General features: G+C 41.6%; 1 protein-coding gene and 1 long non-coding RNA gene across 4 annotated transcripts; both read right to left on the reverse strand.

The window, feature by feature from the left end:
• Positions 1–2,465: 2,465 nt before the first annotated feature.
• LOC26532218 (uncharacterized) lies at positions 2,466–4,745 on the reverse strand. 3 transcript variants are annotated; one of them, XR_004469485.1, is made up of 4 exons: positions 4,555–4,745; positions 3,234–3,574; positions 2,786–3,178; positions 2,466–2,728 (listed from the first exon to the last, which is right to left on the reverse strand). It is a non-coding gene; the product is annotated as an uncharacterized lncRNA (long non-coding RNA). The 3 variants fall into 3 exon arrangements; XR_001451424.2 differs by having other exon boundaries at positions 2,532–2,728; positions 2,786–3,161; positions 4,555–4,743; XR_004469484.1 differs by lacking the exon at positions 4,555–4,745 and adding an exon at positions 3,651–3,691 and having other exon boundaries at positions 2,532–2,728; positions 2,786–3,161.
• A 14,842-nt stretch (positions 4,746–19,587) lies between these two features.
• LOC4816478 (dynein light chain 1, axonemal) lies at positions 19,588–20,448 on the reverse strand. The gene is made up of 2 exons (XM_001356149.4): positions 19,794–20,448; positions 19,588–19,738 (listed from the first exon to the last, which is right to left on the reverse strand). The coding sequence occupies exon 1, from the start codon at positions 20,366–20,368 to the stop codon at positions 19,820–19,822; it is 549 nt and encodes a 182-aa protein (XP_001356185.1). The 5' UTR covers positions 20,369–20,448; the 3' UTR covers positions 19,588–19,738; positions 19,794–19,819.
• Positions 20,449–22,612: the final 2,164 nt, after the last annotated feature.

Raw genomic sequence — 22,612 nt, forward strand, 5'->3', positions numbered from 1 at the left:
TTAAGTAGAAAAACAACGTTTTAGAACCAAAAAATTCATTAATTTCCAATAAGTTATTGTCTCTTGTAAACTAATACCAAATTCAATATAATTCAGACTTTTTTTTTTATTAGTAATGAATTAATATTATGTGGTACCAATCTTATTATTAAACGAGACTCAGGATCGTATACAGGAGATGGGATGTATGGCAGGGACACCTGCCAAAAAGTCACTTCTAGATGCATGAAGAAAGCTAGCTTAAGTTGGCGAACAAAGAAATACAATTGGGGTGAATGTGAGGGGTCACGAATCATATTCTCGGTTGAGTCCAAATTTAATCTCAACGGATGGTTCCCGCACAGTTCGCCGCAGAAGAGGGGAATACTTATTCCGAAAATTTTTGCATTGCCACCATAAAGCATTCGCCTTTTATTATAATATCGGGATGCATATCTTAATATAAAACTGAATCATTAATAATGAGAAGGGTACAGTAAGTAAAAAAAAAGTATGAAGAAATTATCCTAAGTCCTCAATCCGATAGAGAATGATATGACTGCCAAAAAAGGAAAATGGAAGCCAAAAACTATGGTTGAATTGTGGAAAATTCAATTTTTTCTAGAATAGGGTCAAATATACCACAAGATATTAATTATTTTATAATTTTAAACAAAAATTCTGAAATAATGGTTAAAAGAAAACAAAATAACCTATTTAGTTTTTGTTGAATAAATCGTTTTTATTACTTTACTGAATTGTTCAGTTTGTTTGGTCAAATTAATAAAATGAACCTGGAAAAAGTGTGACATGGAAAAAAAGGTATTTTAATTATATGAATTTGATATCAAAAAATGTATTTTGTTCTTTTGATAATAAATTCAGAAAAAAAAGAAATATTTTTTGACGAATTGAATAACATATGGGGAAACCCCAGACTCCAAACACGACACATTTTTGGCGAAATTTTATTGGCTGGAACAGGAATAGGATTCAGATTATGCCCAAATTGAATGGCACTTGGATTTCAATGATCCTGTTCCATTTGGGCATTCCTCCAGCTCAAGCTGCAATTATACACCCTAAAATCACAACATTCCCTCAACCATGCCTTAATTTCTCGCATGACTTTGTGAAGTCCATCAATCCCAAATATGTCTTACTTAGAGTCATCAATAAAAAGCACAATCTCCATAAAAAAATCAGGCTTTGGACTCCTACCAACATCCTCAATAGCGGCCCAGTTATCGACACAGTTATCGACAAGAAGACCAGCAATAGCTGCATCTAACTCCCACAAATTCAAGACCCACTAACACATACGAACATTTAATATATTATATATATAAATACTATTTATACATATATTTTAGGCAAATCCACAAGTCGATTTTGGCCATTTCAGCCAATTCGCCCTAGTTATTTCGTAATTATTGTATCTGAAAAGTGTAAAAGAAAGCCAAGCTGACTAATATATAGAAACTGATATGCAAAGTAAGTATCTCCTGTCGTTATCGCATGTTACTCGATCCACTAAAAAACAATATCGATATCTAAGCCAAAGCTTCTTATACCTGTTTATACGAATTCGATAACAAAGTTACCAGAATATGTAGCTGTTAGACCGTAAATATATACAATACTTGACCCTGCGCAGAGGGGAAAATCTATCTGAAGTGGCAATCAATTCCGACATTTGATAAATTATCAACTGATTGAGATAGGAGGACAGGCGCTCCCTTTTCCGATGATCATTTCAGCTAATATTATTTTTCCACCAACAATTCCACCATCATTTCTTTCTCATTTCGGATTGCGCATGGCATTTTTTTTTTCGAATATTTTAGCCGCAATTTGAATAATTTGTCAAAGGCATTTTGTTGTCATTCTTTATGCTCTATTAATTATGTGGTACATACACACAAGCACGGTTCATGCCTCCCAAATCGGGTTCCGCCTACAGACAGGATCTGAATTATTTATGCTCGCTTTATCGGGTAATCTGTTGGCGAATGTTAATTGCTAAAATGTTCAGACTACATTTTTTCGATTTTCATTCTGTTACTGCAAATGTTTTAATAGTATTTAATATAATTTCTTACTTTTGTAGCTTTGTGCCTGACTGTTTATAATAATTTTATGTGTTTTCGGTCAATTGTTTTCTATTTTTCCATGTTAATTTTGGTTTTTTCCTCACCACTTTGACAGTTCATGTGTAAAGAGAGGGCGGGCATATGCTTTTATGAATAAGCCCATGCATTATAAAGATTTCCTATATCAAATGTGCGGGCCATTGAAATTATTAAATATGCCACCAGGCCGATTACAGAAACCCCCTTATTCATAGCTTTTGTGCACTTCTCAGTGCAGAAAAAATTTGCTAAAAATATACATACAAAAAATGAGCGCTTAATTTATTTGTTTATCTATGAGAGGAAATCAGACAATATGGGAACGGGTATTCATGGCAAATTAAATTGTCGTTGCACAGCTGAAAAACTCTGCAGAGCTTTAATAAAGTACGGCCAAGATGGTTGGCGATAAGAGACTTAATTAATCACTTGCAGGAGTTGTCGAAAGGTTATCTGAACTTTATTTTAAAAAAGTACCCTCTTGTTTAATTTTTCACCACAAAAAAATAAAAGAAAACCACTCATATGCTTTTGAAAGTGAATACCAAAAATTAACAAGATTTGCTTAAGGCAATCTCTTAATTGTTTTGCAGCAATTCAGAGCAACAACTCCAGAGCTATAATAAAACACGGATATATTGTAATGTCCAAGAAGGGATGGCTTGTAAACCAACCTGTCGTTGGATTGACCATCTTTATATTGAAGTGATATCCATCCTCTCCACAACACGATACAACCGAAGAATCTCGTACACGCGTTGCAATTGTCCACCATCTCGAGGCACCTGAGAACAATATCGCGAGATTTCACATTCTCGTCAACAAATACTACTGGGATTTCATTGATAGTTGGAGCATGGAATTGTCTTCCATGGCCTCCAGCGGGTCTTTTGTCTGCTCTGGCCATCGGAATGCATTCTATCCAATGCGGTTTTGAACAATCTGTCTAATTCATTATGCCATGCAGAAGATTTTAAAATCGTTCTATCATTTCACGTTCAGTGCACAGCGCTTATCTGGTTCAATTGTCTAATCACGAACGAAAAAGATCTGAAGGAAAATATGATCTTTGTTATGTGGTGTAACAAAGCGCCCGCTCGATGGTGAATTTGGTGCCGTTACCTTATACATAGCTTAATATAGTATAGAAGCCGGGTTGATCAACAACTTCAGCTTCAAATGACGCGTTAGATTTAAACGGATACTATGACAAGTTGCATGATGTGTACGTCGTCCAAGGTTTGAGACTATGACAATTCCTCCTTCGCCCACTATTGTAGGCTGAGATTATTTTCCATAAGCAGATATACACACATCTCTTCTTTTCTTCGTGGCACTTTCAATCAGTTGTGCTAAAACTCTTCGTATCAAAACATACTTTGTTACATAGATGCGAGATGATCTAAATATTATTTTGATTTAATTCTGAATTGATTTCCCAACCTGCTCTATAGTAAAGGGCGCTGACAGGTTGAATAGATCCACATTAATTATATTTTCCTGTCTTGAATATCGTGTATAATCTCAATTTATGCTTACTCGTACGTTAGATATTAAAAATACACTTTATTCTTAACCTAACCTAACCTAACCTAACCTAACCTAACTAACGTAGAATTTGGAATTTTTTTAATCATGTTTTTCGGTTTGATGTTTTACAAGTCGAGTGTCGCACTAAATATTCCAGAGTGTCAAACAATCATGAATCTAGCAGCTAGGTTTCGTTCGGGCACTGACTATTTGACTGATCACAAATTTCAATGGCTTTACCAATAAAAGGCGAGGTTTTACAGCCCCTCAAACTCTCACATCTGCCAAAAAATTGACGCCCACAATGCAGTGTCCTTGGACTACAAAAATCAACGAAAACTCGCAGATGCAGGCCGGCATAGGCATGCAGGCGAAAAGAAAGGCAGCCAAATTTGTATCAAAAAGTTGTTAAACCTTCATAAAACGAATCTGGAGAGGGAGCTCCTCTGGCGGCAGGAAATGAAAAGAATGAAAAGGAATTTGTAACTTTGTGTTGTGGCCACCAAGGGTCTATAGGTGGGCGGTGGTGTGTGAGGGCATGGGCCAGGGAGCGAACATAATTATGCAAACTAATTAAAATACTCATACGATGCGTTCATCTGGCGCTACTGTTGCTGCCAGCCCCAGCCCAGCGATGCCCTGTGCGGCCGCGGCCTCGCCCTCGCTCTCACACTCTGCCTCTTCCCGTGCCTGCCTTGCCTTGCCTGCTCCTTGGCGCCCATTTTTAATTAACAGTAAGCGTCCCAGCCATAAGAGCGGCGGAATAAAGAACAAACATGGAGGGCTAGAGAAACAGCCAGGGACGGATAGGGATGCATAGGGAGGGAAGGATCCGTGGCGGCCTGGCTGAGGCCGGGCAGAGGCTGAGTGCGCTGGCTGAGGGTGAGGGAAAACAAAAATGAAAGACACTCACTTCCGCTTGACATGATGTGGAATGTTCTGCACATGCATTTGACTCTACTCAATGGCAGTCTGTCAGTGTTCCAGTGTATGTGTGTGTGTGTTGGTGTGTTGATGTGTGCAGTGCACAAATACAAAGGGAAACCGCAAAAACACAAATATAGTTTCGTACTTTTGAGCGCCTACAAACAAAATGTCAGCCACGATAGCTGAAAAAAACACACGAAAGAAACGCCTGCTGGAATACGAGTACGTATACTCGTAGAGACAGCAGTGCACGAGTGTGGCAGTGGCAGGCATGTCAGTGTAAATATATTTCTTACACCTGACAAAATCATCGAACCGTCTGGCAAAAGTCAGTTAACAACTTCATTTAGTCTGGGACTAATGGTCTTCCTCTGTACTGAAGATCTCAGATCTAATTTAGTTACAATTGAATCCCATAGTAAAATGTGTCAGAGATTCTTAGAAATTTTCTTGCAGTGCATCATTGGCAGGCATGATTTCCCTCAAGCTCTCGCTCTCCCTGAAAAGCCTCAAAAAGCTAGCAACACGTTGCCTCTAATGATATGACTAACGTTGACAGCATCATTCACACACTCCAATGTGCGTGTCCCTATGTGTGGTATGGCGGTGGTATGGTGGTGGGAGTGGGAGCGTGCGCTCTGCTCTGTTTGGGGAATAAATTGTTAATTATTATTTGAAAAGAGTTACAGCAGCGCTGCCCATAATGATGACGCTGACGAGGCTGACGATGATGCTGATGAGGCCTCCAGCTGGATGAGAGGGCATGGGGCTTTGTCAGAGCCAACATATAGGATGGAGCATTCAACATCCAACAACCAGCATCTAGCATCCTGCATGGCAGGTTTTCGTGGTTGGTTTGGCTTGCAGTTTTAGTTTCGAGTTTGGGGCCTGGCCCGGCGCGGCCCATCCCGGCCTGGGTTCTGGTTCTGATTCTGAACGGGCAGCTCCCCAGGCTCGGTTTGGCATGGTCGCCTGCGCTCGGCTCAGGACTCTTGCATGCACATTTGGATCTGCATTTTGCTGTTTTTGGATGGGGCTCTAAATTAACATTCCCCCTACCCCTACCGCCTACCCCTTATCACTCCACCCACTTCGGGCGTGTATTTGTGTGTGTGTATTAATGTGGCCCCAATTCTTATGCGTGTGCTCATTTCGAATGCGCATTACAACAGCAGCAAGAACATCTGCGGCAGCAACAAGCGACAGTATTTTTTCCCGCTGCCGTTCGCCATGTCAATTGAAATGCAGCCAAGAGTCGAGTCGAGCTACCCCTTTCTCTTCCTTTCCTCTTCCCTTGCCACTATCCCATCTATAGCCACAGCCGGGGCGTAAATTAAAAAGTGAAACATGGCATGCATGGCGTATGTGTAATATTTTTATTTCACTTGGCTTCTAATTAGGCAAGTCAGCTGTCAGTTTGTTAACTATCTCTTCCCAGCCTGCACCGTTCCTCTGCTGCTGCGCGGCATTTGCATTTGGCTTTTAACTAATTTGCTGCCAGAAGATGGAGCAGATTCCTTCTCTGATTAATGCGCACTGTGCATTTGGGCCAAGCAATGACAATGATCAACACGGCTGCGGCTCCGGCTCTGGCTGCTGCCTCGGAATGTGGCACGACAAATGGCAAATATGAACAGGCGCGTGGGACATGAGTAATGTCCGCTGAATGAGGTTAGTCAATGTGGTGCATGTCATCCGCAATGTGGGCCATGGTTTGACTAAGTTCTGTCCTTTTTCATATTTTGCAAAGAACGACAGCACTGCGCCTTTGAGTATAATTTCTTTGGCTGCTTTTTGCTATCAATTATGACTGGACGAATGGATCAACCTGAAGGTTGCGCTATTAACAGACTTCGGTACACTTGAAAATTTTAGAGCAATTGACGTTTGATTTACCCAATGAATGTTTTTATATCTCAATTGTACACTATATTCATCCTAATATATATTTCTGTTGACCTACACTTTCCCAAAGACTGCAAACGTTTAGCTAAACTGAAAATGTTCCCAAGCAAAAATCGATCTCAATTCAATTTGTTTGATTGGTATGCCGAGGCTTTGATCAAACGAACTAAATGCCAGCCACGTATCCTCACACAGATACACACACACACACAATCAAATAAAATAGTCGAGAAATAATTGCGCGAGTCGTTTGCTCCCCCGAAAACGGGTGAAAAACCATCGCGTATGCGCTTCCTACCTGTTTCACATGCGAAATTAGCTTAAAATTGTTACCGCTAATGTGCTAAACAGTCCCTACCTTAGAGCACCGCCTCTCAGCACCGAGCAGACAGCCAGCCAACGCATTAATGCCGTTTGATCTACATCCAATGGTGGGGGTCAGGACGAAACTTTTCAAAGCGTACGTGTCTGAAGGCGCTTTAAATTTCAACATTGCCCGGTCACCGCCAGGGCCACGGATGCCCCGGGTTTTACTGTCTCTTTTATATCCTTCAGCAAGGTTCGTAGGTTTCAATTTGAGGCAACGCTTACAACAAGTGAATTTGAGCCGGCTAAATCGGGAAAGGATCTCCCAGCCAACAGAGGAACAAACAGTATAAAACGAGAAGATACAAAATCAATCGAAGCCGTTCTTTCGCCAGCAGTTGCTTAGCTTCTTCAAACACTCTGTACTGTCCACATTTACATTTCGTGCAATTCAAGAAACCAAGTCCTTCCGGTACCCAAAGAACGGAACATTGAAATGTAGAGATGTAAAAAACAGTTGAGAAGGATTAGTAAGCTCATTCGAAAGCCACATTATCAAAGTCAGCTTTCCGCAGGAAAGAGTACAACTCCTTCGCTGTTGTCACACAAAATATTCACTCTATCCGAGTTTTTATTGCCATCGCCAGCTTTATTATTGCCGTTTAGCGATTTTTTATGGCCAGGACTTTGGCCGTGTAGGCAGCCGCATGCGCTTTTTATTGGATTGCATATCGCGGGCGAGCGAGATGGCAGAGTGGTTCGCATTGGACGGGGTCATTTGTTGGGGTCTGCTGGCTTTTTGAAAGCCATAAAAATCGAATGGCGGCGGCACTAGCGGTGGACAGGCGGCAAGGCAAAACAAATCGATTTGCTAAATTGCAGTGCAAAGTACAAAAGCATTCACACAGGGGAGAGACGCCACGCGACGCGACGCGGCGCAACAACATGTCCTGTCGTGTCTCTACGAAATCCCTGCTGCTGCCGCCCCGTTCTGCGGTTCGCTGGTTCCAGCGGTTGCACTCGGCGGTTCCACGCACCAACAATCGCACCAGCTATTCGTTCGTTTCGCCCGCCTTCCAAAAATATTTATAAATATTTAAATGTGCATTAACTAACCAAATAGATCGAGGGCCGTCGGGTAGTGGTAGTGGAGTGCTTCAGTCGGCGAAATTTTTGGACTTGCGCAAAACTTTTAATTGCACTTTGTTTGGGCATTGCATGGAAAACTTATCATTAAAATAGTTGTTGAGCTTGTTTAGTTTCCCAAGAAAAAGCAGAATACTTTCTGCCGCTTGGCGAAAATTTTCTGGATAAATTGTTGCTTCCCAGGATCTAGGATGAGTTCGAAGTTGGGGCGGAGTGAAGCAAGGAAAGGAAGTAAAGGAAAACTGCTTTGACAGCCATCAGTTTCGGATGCTAATGAAGGTGAAGTATTGGCCTTTCAGTTTGGAGTTTCGCTTAAAAATAATAAGACAATAAAAGAGCCGCACTCTGAAATCTCGTGTATTTTGTAGCTCTCTAGTATAGGAGTAGTAAAAACCAAATGTAATCCGATTCGTCTTATTTGAAGCAAAAGACCATACTAATTAGAATTTATATCATTGTCATGTACTTCGGTTAGGGTAGGTAGAGGCGGCTGCCAGGCTCTACAGGACGTCACACTTGGGGCGGTTTCGGCCCAATCCAAATGCTCTTACAAAGCTTGCGATCTTCTTTGGGTACAGCGTAGACATTGCTGAAATGCCGGTTTAGGAGGGCGAATCCAAATATTGTAGCCTTCTTCTGCTGAGAGCTGGACAGAAGCCGATCTTGTGTTCCACCGTCCCTTGCTATTCTTCGTCTCCGCAATTTCGGGAAAAGTCCTTATATGCGGCACCCATCCCTTTTGCGTGGGCGCCTACTAACCAATGACATGTGAGGGAACGTAGGACTGCGCTGCACCTCTTTATGCCAAGTTTGCAGAGCACAGAGGTGCTCTTCCTGTCTATGGTCGACCATGTTTGCCGAGTTATACGACATCGGGGCTATTAGGAGATGGGGGATTGTAGGACCAGAAGTGGCCAACTCGTCTGCTATACTGTTACCCTCAATGTATTGGTGGCCCGGGACCCATATAAGGCTGATAGCAAATTGCTGGAGAAGAGATCTCATTAAAAGATCTGCAGAGCTTCCTTGGTTGACATGACCTCCGCTTGGTAGACACTACAGTGATCAGGGATCCCAGAAAAGGGTAAGTATCCTGAGGTTGTGGCTATAATTATCCCTAGCTTTTAGAGGTAGAGTTCTCGACCAAAGAAATATTCACTCATATTTTAGATCCCCAATTCAGCCGAAAAAAACACCGACACCGATTAGTTCTTGGTAATCTTAAAGCCACACCTTAAACTATGTATACTCGTACGTATGACCGAACTATTCTCGCTTTAAAAAGTTTCACTTTTCATCAGCTTGCGCTGTTGGACCCGTCTGCATATCTGGTTGGCCCTTTGACATTCCACTTTTCCAGGCCAACAGCTGTCAGGTTCATGCCTTAGCCTCCCCTTCATACTGCCCCTTATCAGAATATTTCTTAGTTCATCCGACCACAAAAACCATCTCATTTAGCCATGAAAATCTTTGCTGCCAGCAGCGTAAGCAGCGCCAGCATCAGCAGCAGGAGCAGCATCGAGCCAACAAAAGGGCACCGTAGAGGGAAGTAGGGGAAAGAAAAGAGAATAACCAAGAAGGGAACCTGAGCTGAGCCGTATCCTTTTCATTTTCAACCAACCACAAAACACATTTCGCTTTCATTTCATTTTAGAAATCCTAAGAGTAGAATGCGAACCGAAACGAAATGAAAATGATGAAAATGCAACTAATTCCTGAAGGCTTATGGTTATTATGGGGCCTCGGCCGTCATCCGCACTCTGTCCTCTTTTTTGGGCTCGGTCTGGGCTGCCTTGGTTTTTTAATAATTTTTATTTTTATTCCCGAACAGACATTTAATAGAAACGACCGCAGTGGAGATTAACCTTCAACGTCACTCGCTTGTACATCATTTAATTTCACCGCTAAGCCCAAAATCTGATGGCTCTGAAGGGTTGAAACCATTCGCAAAGGTGGAACCTGAAAAGCTCTGCTGTTGTTGCTGTTGTTATGTGTCATTTTTGCGTGGGAATTTAATTAGTTCTAGCAGCAGCAGCAGCAGCAGCAACAAGTTCTTGTTCAGGCTCCTATCTGGAGCTAAGCTCAGGAAAACAAAAACCTTATACCCCCATTGAGAGAACCATATTAGCAATGCCCGTTGAAACTGCATAAATCAGCATTCAAATTAGAAATTAGTCCACACATACACACACACACACTCGAGCAGAAAGAGAGAGAGAGAGAGAGAGAGGATTGGTAGAGCCCACTTCTAGACAGACCAAAGCACTTGATAAAGCACCCTCCGCCGCAGTCGCCTCAGTCGCCTCAGTCCAATCCTCCTCGAGATCTCTCTACGGAGCCACTCATCTCTCTACTCGGGCACTCGTCAGCACACTCATTATTAGGCTCAAGTGCAAATTAGTGTGTTTGGTAGTGGGTTATTAAGTTCTTGCCCCGCTCCCCAACTTCACCTCCAGCTTCAGCTACAGCTTCGACTTGGCCTTTTGTTATGCTAACTAAATGAGTTTTGTGCTGTTGCGGCTGCTGCTGCAGATATACGCCCTGTTCTGGGCATTCCGGGTGTTCTGTGTGTGCTGTGTCTGTAGTAAAACTTTAGTATACAAATTTCATTTCATTGTTTTTCGAGTGCCCAACAACAATCAAAATAAGTGTTAAGGGCTGCCGTGGGCGTGGACCCGCCTGCCCGGATAGTTTTTTTTTTTTTGTTTTATTTTTTGGGAGAGCCACAGAAAAGTTTTGCAATTAACATGAGTCGAAAGCGGTGTAAACGAAAAAAAGAGTACGAGTACCACCTCCAACAAAATAATCACCGGAACAGCCCGAGAGGCTCAGAAGAAGGCAGAAAAATATCAGCTGCCTTCTTTCTGGGGTTCGCCTACACCAATTACCACGTGCCAATGCCTCGGGACCAATGCTTGGCCCAGCGCTTAATCATAAAAAATTAATTAAAAACAATTAAAGCAGCAGAAGAGTAGAGAACACAGATAATAATATCGAGTGCCAGAGGGAGAGGTCTGCATAGAATCACCTTAATTATGTTTTCTGCATCCGCTCGCACACCAGCCAAAACAAAAAAAAAAAAAAAAAAACAGGAAAAGAGGAATGCTAAACAATATGCAAAGCACCAAACCAAGGCAAGGCATCATAAAAATTCAATCAGGCCACAGAAGCAAATGGCAGGAAGCCCTGAACCCAAAAAAACAGAAAAAGAATTATTAAAACCAAAGCAAAACACCACAAAAAAAAATCTCGCGCCCAAAATGACATTAATTTACACATCAGCGAAGCGCGTAAGGGAAGAGTACGGGAGGGGGAGGAAAAAGGGAGGGAAAAAGCGGAAACAGGAAGTTGCACAACAGCCCGGCGACAAGGAAGTAGGCGGTTGGGTGCCCGCAACCAGATGACAAAGCGGGTAATAAAAAGCAATCAGAACGAGGCAGCGGAAAAGTCCGAAAGAAAAACAATTTGTTAAGTGTTTGAAAAACGGGAAAAGTGGGTGTTTGATGGCGGAATACGATTTCAGAGGAGTTCTGTATGATGGATTGAACATTACATACATATATGAGATAAGAATTAAAACTGTAATTCCGACTTAGAGTCTAGTGATAATAAAGCAACTATGAAAAGTAGAGTATTTTTCTTACATATATATCTCCTTGCTTTGAAACGAAAATCACTTGAGCGAAGAATTTTGTAATGTCCGAACCACATTACTTCAAAGACCCACTCAGAATTGATCTACTTTCCTTTCATTTTACGTAGATAAATCAAGATAAGACTTTTTGTTGAATGTATATCCATTTCTCATACCTATCGCCTTGCCTCATTCCCTCAATTTGGTAGATTTCATGGAAACACTTTCTGTCAGCCACGAGTGGAATAATATTCGCTACTTCAAAACCTGCCGTCCGGACGGCAGGGACGGCGTCCTTTTGACTAAGCTATGAAAACTACTTAAGTGAATGTCCAAGCAAATCAAGTGCGGAACAGGACCAAGCTCGATGGCCAAAGCAAATCAAACTGCTCGCCCACTAATCACACAGGCGAGCCGCAAGGCGGAGAATGAGCAAACAAGATTTCCAGCAAAGGCAGAGCTAGATACTCGTAGAATGAGTGTTTCCATACAGCTACAGCTACAGATGTGTGGTGTACTGGTATGAGTATCTGTGCGAGGGATACTGTTTGCATTGGTATCACGTGTGTCTGGGAATATGCATAATTGAATTTTATAACCCGAAAGATTGTTATTGCTAGAGATTTGTGTGGTAAGCAGCTGCCATCGGCTTCGCCGTCGCCATCGCCTGCATTCTGCAGATTCACAATTCTCAAATTGTCAGACAAACCATCTTCCTGCCCCTTTGGGCCCCTGCTCTGTTCGGGTTGTTCTTGATCTGTGTTTGCTTTGATGCCATGAGAACCAAATCCAAATATTGGCCAAGCCTTTGCCCAGAATATCAAATTGACACAGGCTAAGACGAATTTCAGACTCTTTATCAGCTCGGTGACACTTTGTTGTCAGTGAAAATAAATTGTCCTTTTTGCCAGCTCCTGAGACACAACAATTAATCACAGTATTAATAATAGTTCTGGATTGCGAAAGAGAGGCTGCCTCGAGAAGGCTTAGAAAACCTCTCGAAATTAATCCGAAATTGTGTGAAATTAAATGCCGCTCATGAATGCCGTATACAAGGAGTATACGCAATGCCGGAAATTAAACATACGCCATACGGCAGCAGAAGGATTGTGAGCCCCTTCCGCCCCATCTTAAAGCGGAAGTTAATTGTTATGCAGAAAACATAGCACAAGTTGCTAATGGTGGGGCAGCGGACTTTGGGGATCGGTAGGGAGCAGCCAAGTCCTGCCCAAGATGATGAAGAACCGAACCAAGCAAAAACTTTAATATTTAAATATGAAAAACTATTTATGTAAGGAGGAAAAGCAAGACACAAACACACACTCAACTCTGGTCAAACACATGGAAAAGCAAACACAAAATGAAAATTAAGGAAATAGGAAATGCTGGCTGATGCTGATGGCTCGGAGATGCTCTCAAAAGCACAAATAGCTGCAAAAATAGTTAATTAACTAAGCAAAAGAAAACATAACTCTTAAATAATACCGATATGATCTCAAGGAAACGTTTTGAATCATGTATTTCACAAAACTAATTATTTGGGATCCAGTTTAAAAAACAGTGAGACTATTTCCAAGGTTATCTAAAATCTAACAACGTTTGTTGAATACATTATATTTATTTATTGTTCAAAAATATTTCCTCTTGATTTTTGGTTTTGATTTTCCTATTTATTTTATATAGTTCGAAGTTCCTTTACAGTCCACGAAGAGAATTACTCTGAATACCCTCACCCTACGTCAGTCAGGATTTCCTCTCGTCCTCTCTTTATCTCCCTGTCCCGCAGCCAAATGCAGAAATCTGCATTCCTCTGCCCCTATGGCCCTTCCCCTTCCTCTACCCCCTTCTAACCTTGCCGCATCTTTTCGGTGGCCGCCGCGCGATGCGAAAATTTTAATTTATACATTTTCAGCAACATCTGTATGGGTGTACGTGTATATGTATGTGTGTGTGTGTGTGTGTGTGTCAGCGACTTCCTGTTGCAAAATGGAGTTTTATGTATGCGAGCGAGCAGAAGTTTGCACAACTTGTTTATGATTTCTCATGTCAAATGCGCTGGTGGAAGTGCCTAGTGCCTTCCTGCAAGAGGGCGTGGCGGGTCTGGCAGATGCAGTCGGAATAAGTATCTACAAGTGGAGGCCGACTGGGAGGGTGCCATGCGCCCGCCTCTATTTGGCACTCCAGAACTTTTTGATTTACTATACAAGTGTGAGTGCTCTCTCTCGTTGTGTGTATGTTTGAGTTTGTTTGCCATGTAGCATCTTGTAGTGCATGCTTTAAGGCGCCGGAAGTGCAGTTTATACTGCCATTTGCTGAAGGAAGTCCAACTGGATTTTACAAACTTAAATTTTAGTAGAATTTTCAGATTAAATATAATTAAATATGTTCGACCGAAAGAACCGAACTCATCTGCAGAGGGATAACTCGAAAGAGATGAGGTAGTGTTTAATGCAGGGGACACTCTGCCCGTGGTCGAACACGGTTAGCCTAATATCTCTAGAGACTTCCGCTATACCCCGTGATACATATATCATTACGAAATTCTGAAAAGACTGCCTTGCATTTTATAGTAGCTGACAAACGATCCATTCTAGGCCGTTCTGTTACTCTGAGTATTATAATCATGAGTAAGAGCACGCTATGTTAATGTAATTATTTGTGACAAGGGATTCCTCCTCAAAATCTCTTCGGACAAAAACCAAAAGGTAAGCGATGATGCTCTCCCAATACAAGAGCTTCCGAGCTTCTACTGTCTTCCAGATCATGCCTCTTCGACAAATCACTAACCGTCGTGCTGCCAGTGCTGCTACAAAGCGCGCTACCCTGAAGTTTATCGGATACTTCGACCAAGGTCTACAGTCGACGGTGCACTTCAACATATCGCCACAGCTGAAGCGATACAGAACGGAGACCTGGGGCAGGGGCAACGGCTGTCTCTATCTCCACGTCGGGTCGGGGCAGCCTCCCTTCGTCTGAACCGAAAAATGAAAGAAATGAATATCGTTCTGGACGCCATCAGCCACTGGTTGGCCACCATTCTCGGCACTACAGGCACACCCATCAGCGAGGCCACTTTCAATTAGATTTAAAATTTCAAAAGAACTATCCGCATCAAAAGAACAACGGTTTCCTATGCTTGGATATACAGGAGGACCCTTTCTGTACCTTACTGTACAAAAAGTGATCCAATCGGTCATGTCGCTCCTATCAAATCATTAGGAAGAACCAATGAATTTAGATATTGCCGACTTGTACTCGGAGAACCGTCAGCAGCACGATATAAGCCCCAGCGACCGGGTCACACGTTACGCCACGCGTTGAATGATATTCTGATATGCATAGTACATAGTAATACTTCCTCATGATACCCCCATTCAAGCTACTTGCAGATACATATCAACATTCTTATGACACTTTTTTAAAGATCTATCTATCTAATAAATTGATATACACATATAACAGCAATCTCTTATGAAGGTTATTTTGGGCTTATTATTTTTGCTAATTATACAAAGATTTGTATATAAATATCGTTTGAAATTATACAGATATATGTACATACAAAGGTATATATTTTATCCTACTATCACAATTATTTAATTCAATAAAAACATGAGGTTATTGTCTATCTGCATCAAATTCTAGTCTAAGGTTTTTTTGAGCAAATATAAAAGAATACATTTTTAAAAAATGTATTATTTTTTCTTCGTATATTAGAAGCTTAAATGTTTTCCGTTTAAACTTTAGATAAATTATATTTTTTCCACGTCTGTTAACGCTTAAAGTCTAGACAGTCAGTCATCCAGTATATTATCATTTCGAATTATATTTTTTTGCATCTGTTTAAAGAGCTGTTGCCCTTTTGCGATGGACGGAGCCAGAGATACAGATACAGACACCCGCACAAAATGCAACTCCAAACCAAAAAGTTTTTTATTATTCCTCCTTTTTTTTGTTTGAATGAAATGCATTTTATGCAGGGAAATCTTTTTATGCGCCTGAAAGCACGCTTCAGTATAATTTGCGGTCATGTTCATTGATCTCCTGGGAAGCATTAAAATTTAATGATTTATACTATGTTGCCGTAGTGGAATGCAGATGGAGATGGGGATGGAGATGGAGATGTGCAGAGTGCGTGGAGATGGAGAGTGAGAATAAGAGAGAGAGAGTAGGGAGAGCAAATGAATTTATGTTATGCCTCTGACGCTATTTTGGTTTAAGGGTTAACATTGTGAAATTAACAACAATTTGAGTTATGCGCGAGAGAGAGCCTCCCATCACAAAACCTGGGAAAAAGAGAGAGAAATAGAGAGTGGGCCCACAATGTCTGAGGCCTAAAAGTATGCTAAACAGGCCGAGCCGAGTGCCAGCAAAAGTCATAACTCAGCCTCAGTCAGCCTCAGCGGCAGGACGGCTCGGAGCCAGTTGGGAGAGTGTACTTGGCGAAAGGTAGGACCTCCAGCGACTGTTGGCTGCAACTATTAATCAGGCTTTAATTGTTTTTGTATGTGTTGGCCGGTTACATTTGTGGTGCGGGATAGACACACACACACACACACACACACACACATACATGTTACCGCTCAAAGAATAGAGGCCCCATGCATCATGTTGCCCAAAATCTTTTTGTAATCTCTGGCATTTGTCTGGATTTTTCGTAAAGACTTTGAATAGATTTATGCTCCTTTGACAGACGCAAGATGTGAATGTGGAATCGTATGCCAGAGATCGGCAGAGCCACTCTCTTTCATGTGTCTATGGCTGGGCTTAAAGTATCTTAAAGATATGCCACTGCCAGCAAAGTAACCTTGGTGTAGATTTATAAGTGTCTAACAGAGTGTGGAAACCAAATGAAAGTATGTGGGTTTCCTTGAAGGAGCATTTACTTGCGGAAACTATGAAAAGATTTGGATACCCTGGAATATATCAAATATATTGAATTGGTCTGTCTAGAATTAAATGTAAGTAAACCTACGAATTAATAGTTGTTTTTCGTTGACCATTTCGTAGCTCGTTTCGCCTCAAAACAGCCTGACACTGAGACTACACCTTTATCTACATATATCCATTTCCACTCTTCGTTTTTTTGCACCTGCTTTTCTAACCCTTTCTCTCTCTTATCATCGGTGAGGCATAAATCACGCGTTTAGTTTGCCAAGTGGCTTTTTCGACCGTTTTGCGTTTAACTGTCGTTGTGGCCACTTTTACGTTTTGCAATTTTCAGTCGAACCCGAGCTCGAGCCCCACTCCCAAGAAACTGGCTAGCAGGAGGGGCTTACCAACATATTTAGAATATATGGCAACACTTTGGCAACACCGACACAACCGTTGACCACAGCAAGTGAACAAAACGTAAAAAAACAAGCCCAAGAGCAGGCCAGAGCACGGACACGGACACAAGAACCGAAGCACAAACACAGACGATTGCGCAACCATAGCGCAAAACCACTCCAAGTTTCTAGCCCGCCAGCACACTCCACTCCCCACACACATGGGTGGTACTGGGTACCGTACAGCTGGGTAGTACAGTTGGGGCAGTCGAGTGCTGTAGTTCGGTTCGGGGTTGTCATGGCCAGAGTTGCCAACGACAAGGACAAGAACAACCAGAGCCGGGGCTGGCCGCACAAACTTGTAACGTAAATTTGGTATAAGCTTTCGCAAACACATCCACTCCAACCCCTTCGGCATTTGGCATTTAGATTTGTGCAATAAAATATTTTTTTAAATCTAAGAGAACATGTGGAGAACGGCTCTTAATATACAATATATAATGTAAATGTTAGTACGAGTCTCGTATTAAAGACTTTCTTGGGAATTTGTTACTTCAAAAAATAAATGAAAACTATTGAGTCCAATTAAAACTAAAATTATTAAGGAAATTCAACAAAACATATGTAGATCCTTTTTAATCGGTCTCTTTGACGCCATTTATCTGGCAAGCAATCGGGTGCATTGCCCTTGCGGTCAGTCTGAAAAATTACATTCTTTGGATCGTATTTCGTATCTGTTGGATCTGTTGGATATCCGAGTATTAGCTGGATCCAAAGTCTTTCTAGAATTCAAAGATATCTGTGTAGACAAACATATTAAAACATATGTATGTATTTCTCTTTTAAACTATAATGCATCTACATATATATTTTTCTAATATAAATCACATCTTGCAAGCCTTTGGCCAATATAACGAAACATTGATAGCAACGATTACATCAGTGAATCAGTCCATCCCATGAGAAGGAATAACAAAAAAAAATCCAACAAGAACCAGCCTCGAGCCCTGCTAGTACTGTTGAAGTCTTGCAGATTCATCGTCTTATAGGAAACTCTAACGTAATTATAACTAAGACCGACGCTAAGAAAGTAAGCTCATCCTTCAAGTGGACTGCATTGATTCCATTCTTCAGGTCTGTTGCATAAGTACATCTATACGGGGATAGTTAATAGTCGTACTCTTTTCATAGTACTATCGAATATATTGATATCAAGAAACCTTTAACTTAATTAATGATACCCTAAATTTGATGTTATCTCTCTGGTTCATATTACGATTTAGGAACTGAGACCTTTTAAATGACGATGCACTTTAAGTTCAAAATCCATTTCAATCTCTCTCTTTCTTTCTCTCTCTTTTTCGGCTGCTGGCCTAATCAGCCAACCGTTTAGTCTGCGCCTGGCCGAAAATATTTTTGTGTGCATTCAATTGTACAATTGTCTCGTTTGCTGTTTGTCTGCCAAAACGTCGAACTATTGCCAGGCCTTCATGTTTACATTAATATTGTTGTTTATCAAATAACAACAGCACCAGCAGCAGCAGCACCACCGCCACCAACAACAATAGTACGAGTAGAAAAGTTGTTAAATCGAAAAGACATAAAAGTATCATTAAACTTTGGTTTCTGGCAATTGGGCTGATTCGGTTTGGTTTGTGTTTTGGCTGGGTTTTGCCTGGCTGCTGTTTTTATGATTTTGTTCAACGTTTTTATCTCGTGTCTTTTGGGTTGGCAGACGAAAAACTCACATTCTCATATATTTTGTTTAGTCGCTTGCTTGCCAAAAATCTCTATCTGTCTGGCGGTCTGTCCCTGTCCACCATCTCCCTCCACAGTGTTTGTTGATTATTTATGCACAGAAAATAAATACGAGTTCGGCAGACGGCAGACGGAAGGGAAATCCAAGTCGACTTCTGAGTCTTCGATTGTTTTCACTTTTTGGGAACTTTTATCTGTGGTTTTATGTTTGGGTATCAAAAATTTATTGTTATTTGCTGATGGATTATGTGGCCTATGCTTGCTGCATTTGAATAAAACCAATACTCTGAATTATTTATTTAATAAAAACTCAACAACTTCGAACTGAATTCATTACAGCAACTGCTGTTCTCGTTCTGCCCCCTCTTTAATCTGAAAAGTCTGTAAACTTACAGGCCACGCCCCCTTGATGCAGGTTGCAGGAAAAGCCATGGGCACATTACTTTTTCGACTTGGAAATATTCAGACAACAATGCCGTACACCGGAGCTTGAATAAATGGAACTTGCCCTGGTCTCTCTCTTGCTCGGTAAAATCGGTAGAATCACTTCAAGTATGATGATGAAAATAACACTCTACCAAACTCATAGGAAATGTGCGATTTCCTCAAGGAAATCAGTTAAAAGAACGAGCGAACCGCCTACATGAAACTCGTTTCTAATCAAGAAAATACTTCAAAATAGCTAATGAGAGTAAAGCGAGTAGAGTAGAGATACCCTCAACGGGTATGGAGAAAAGGGTATAGAAAAGCCCTTTCGCTTGGACGCATCAATGGAGGCTGGCAAAACAATGGAGCTCATCAGCAGCTACAGCAGAAGTGCATTGAAAATTGGAAAATTCTCGCATTGCTTCTCAATTGTAAAGCATAAGAAATTGAATGCAAAAATGGTTTGGCACAAATGCCCAACACACAGAGGCTATCAGTGGTGGTGTGGTCCCTGACGTTGGCCTTGTTTTGTGGGCGTTACAAGGCGGAGGAGATTCGGCTTAAACATTCAGGCTTAGGTCAAAGGGTTAGACATTGTTCTCTCTTTTATTTTCGATTGCATTGCTTATTTGTGGGATACCGTGCTCCGTGTTCTGTACTGTTTCTGTTTCTGTTCTTTGTTTATGTGTTTTTTTCTGTCCATGTCGATATTGGGACCGCTTTTCCTGCAAAAAAGTTGAATTGATTCACAATTAGACTCACAGAAAATGTAGCACTCACTTGGGCATCGGAGGCCTTAAGCGTCTTTAGCGAATGACTGGTTCGCCGTCTAGTTTCTTCAGATTGGGCAAGCGACGGATAGCCTCGGCTACAAAGGCAGCCGGCTCCATGTTCTCACTGATAATATTGCCAGTGAACGTGATCTCGGTGAGATTCGGGGGGACGGCAATGCGCATGAACTCGACCCAGTCCTTGATGAGATTGTGGGAAATGTAGAACACCTGCAGAGCCTTCATCGACTCCAGCGGCTTGATCTTTTCGATTATGTTGTAGCTGACCCAGAGCTCTTCCAGGGTTTCGCCCAGTGACTCGATGCCGCTGATGTTCTTCAGATTGTTGCGGGCCAGGCTCAACACCCTCAGATTCTTCATGCCCGATATCCCGCTGATCTTCTCGATCATGTTCGAGGACAGACTCAGGCGGTTGCACGCCACCAGAGTGCTCAGGGTAGGATCCATTTTCTCTATCGGCGGATACTGGAATTGCAGTCCAATATCAGTGGCGCTAATGGCCTCCTGTTTATTTTTCTCCTCCCAGCGGGACAGTGCGTCCTTGATGCTTGTTGGCTTCGACATAGTTTAGATTTCCGCTTCCTATTCTATCGATACTTCTCGTGAAGTGTGGAATGTACTACGTCTGACAGTTTTTGAAATTGTAGACATGGTCTACTTGAATTATAAAATTATGCTGTGACTCAATGTTGCTATTGAGCATCAAACTATGAAATATTCTTGTGGCAGTGACATATCACAGAAGTCTGGATCCAAAACATCGTTGCTCTAGCTCTTATAGTCTTTGAGCACAGACAGACATGGTTCAATCGACTCGGCTATTGATGCTGATCAAGAATATATATACTTTACGGGGTCGGAAACGATTCCTTCTGGACGTTACACACATCCACTTTTACCACAAATCTAATATACCCCAATACTCAGTTTGAGTATCGGGTATAAAAACTTATTGTACCAAAGTACATGCATCTCGTATCAGTACTCCTTCGAAAAGGCCCACAAAAAACCATGTTTTTGTTTCTTTATAATCTCCAAGTTCAACTTTTAATACATACATATGTTACTGACATCGGCTATAGCGTCATCCACCTGCGGGGACTAAGTAGATGAATTTCCTGCCCAAGTGTAATTTATTTATTTGTATGTGCCGCCGTCTCCCCAAGCGCCGTCTGTTCGCTTGTCTGGCACACAATGATAACTTCATTGGCTTTTGCCTTTGTTCTGGTCTGGCTTTAGGCTGGGGCTTTGGTTCGGTTTCGGGATTGGGTTCAAGCTGCTCCCCCATTGTCATATGCTACCTATTCTTTTTCCCAACCGTTTTGTGTCATGTTTGCCATTGTCTGTGTGTATATCGGAGTGAGTGGAGAGGGCGAGGAGTATCTGCTTTGTGTCAGAGGCCTCTCCGGCACTTTATTACATATATTTGAGGTGATAATACACTTCACTGTCCGCCCCGCGCCCCCTAAGGGCACACACTTTTTCTGGAGCCGCGTACTGTCGGGGCTGTCGTTTGTCAAATAATTTTCTGTTTGTTTTCCAGCGAACATTTTTGCTCCCTTTAAACTGAAGCGTTTTGATTAAATATTTGCTGCAGCTGCTATCGCAAATAAGGATATTTGCTGCCAATAAATTATAGAATTTATTGGTCAAAAACGACGAAGAGAAACTTTGAAAATTGGGCCAACATACTTTTTCATTTTTCTTGATAATCGTCCAGAAATTGGTAAAAACATATTTTGTTCTTCTATTTTCGGTTATTTTTTTGATCCCATAAATTGCGTGCTCAAAGCGGCAGAACCGGCGCAAGTGGAGAGAGAAAGACTGATATACCGACACCGAGAGAGCAAGCAAATACATACACATATTCATATATTGCAATCGCATGCAAATTCTAATTTATGAATTCAGCCAAGAGCGAACTTATGCCTCCCGACGAGGTGCTAGGACTGGGAGATTGGAAGCTCTCAGTGATGGTGGCGTGGCCAATTTTTAAAGAAAAGCCGCTGCCGCTAAGGGCATAGAACCGTAGTAACCAAAGTCGTGACCATAGAGCCGTATCGACTCCAAACTGGCTCTACAAGAGAACTATACTTCGATTATCTCTTATACATATATATCTCTGTGTGGTTTGAGGTTTGCTACTCCCTCAAGTGCTCAATCAAGCAATCAGTGTCCGAACGAACCCTTGTTGTCTGGTTGATGATTGTTTCACACTCTGAAGTATATTCAGTATAGAGCAAGACTTAAAAATTCGAAATGTGTATAGTAATTTTGGCTTTCGTTAGCCATAGGTTAAGAATACAGTGTATTTTTAATATCTTACACAAACGTACGTGAAAGCATGAACTGCGTTTATTTTACAAAATGATTCAAAGATAATTATACCCGATACTCAAAATAAGTATTGGGGTATATTAGATTTGTGGTTAAAGTGGATGTGTGTAACGTCCAGAATTCATCGTTTCCGACCCCATAAAGTATATACATTCTTGATCAGCATCAATAGCCGAGTCGATTGAGCTCTGTCTGTCTGTCCGTCCGTCCGTCTGTCCGTCCCTATTAGCGAAGTTTTATTGGCTCAGATTGGCGCATAGCAATTTCGGATGAGTTTAGCAACAAAGACCTTCCAAAAAAAAGGGACATAGGTACCCGAAGAGTGGTCTGATCGGGATAAAAAATAGATGTTGGCCGATGCGCACACCTAACCGATAAGCACACCAAATTTCACGAAAATTGGTCGAGCCATTTCGGAGGAGTTTAGCAACAAAGCTTGTGAGACAAGAATTGTATATATTAGAAGATATC

Source organism: Drosophila pseudoobscura, chromosome 4 (assembly GCF_009870125.1).
Source record: "Drosophila pseudoobscura strain MV-25-SWS-2005 chromosome 4, UCI_Dpse_MV25, whole genome shotgun sequence".
Classification (NCBI taxonomy): Eukaryota; Metazoa; Arthropoda; class Insecta; order Diptera; family Drosophilidae; genus Drosophila; species Drosophila pseudoobscura.

Bases quoted from the DNA above. Each gene is read 5' to 3' on its own strand.
- LOC4816478 (XM_001356149.4), bottom strand. From the start codon at position 20,368: ATGTCGAAGCCAACAAGCATCAAGGACGCACTGTCCCGCTGGGAGGAG.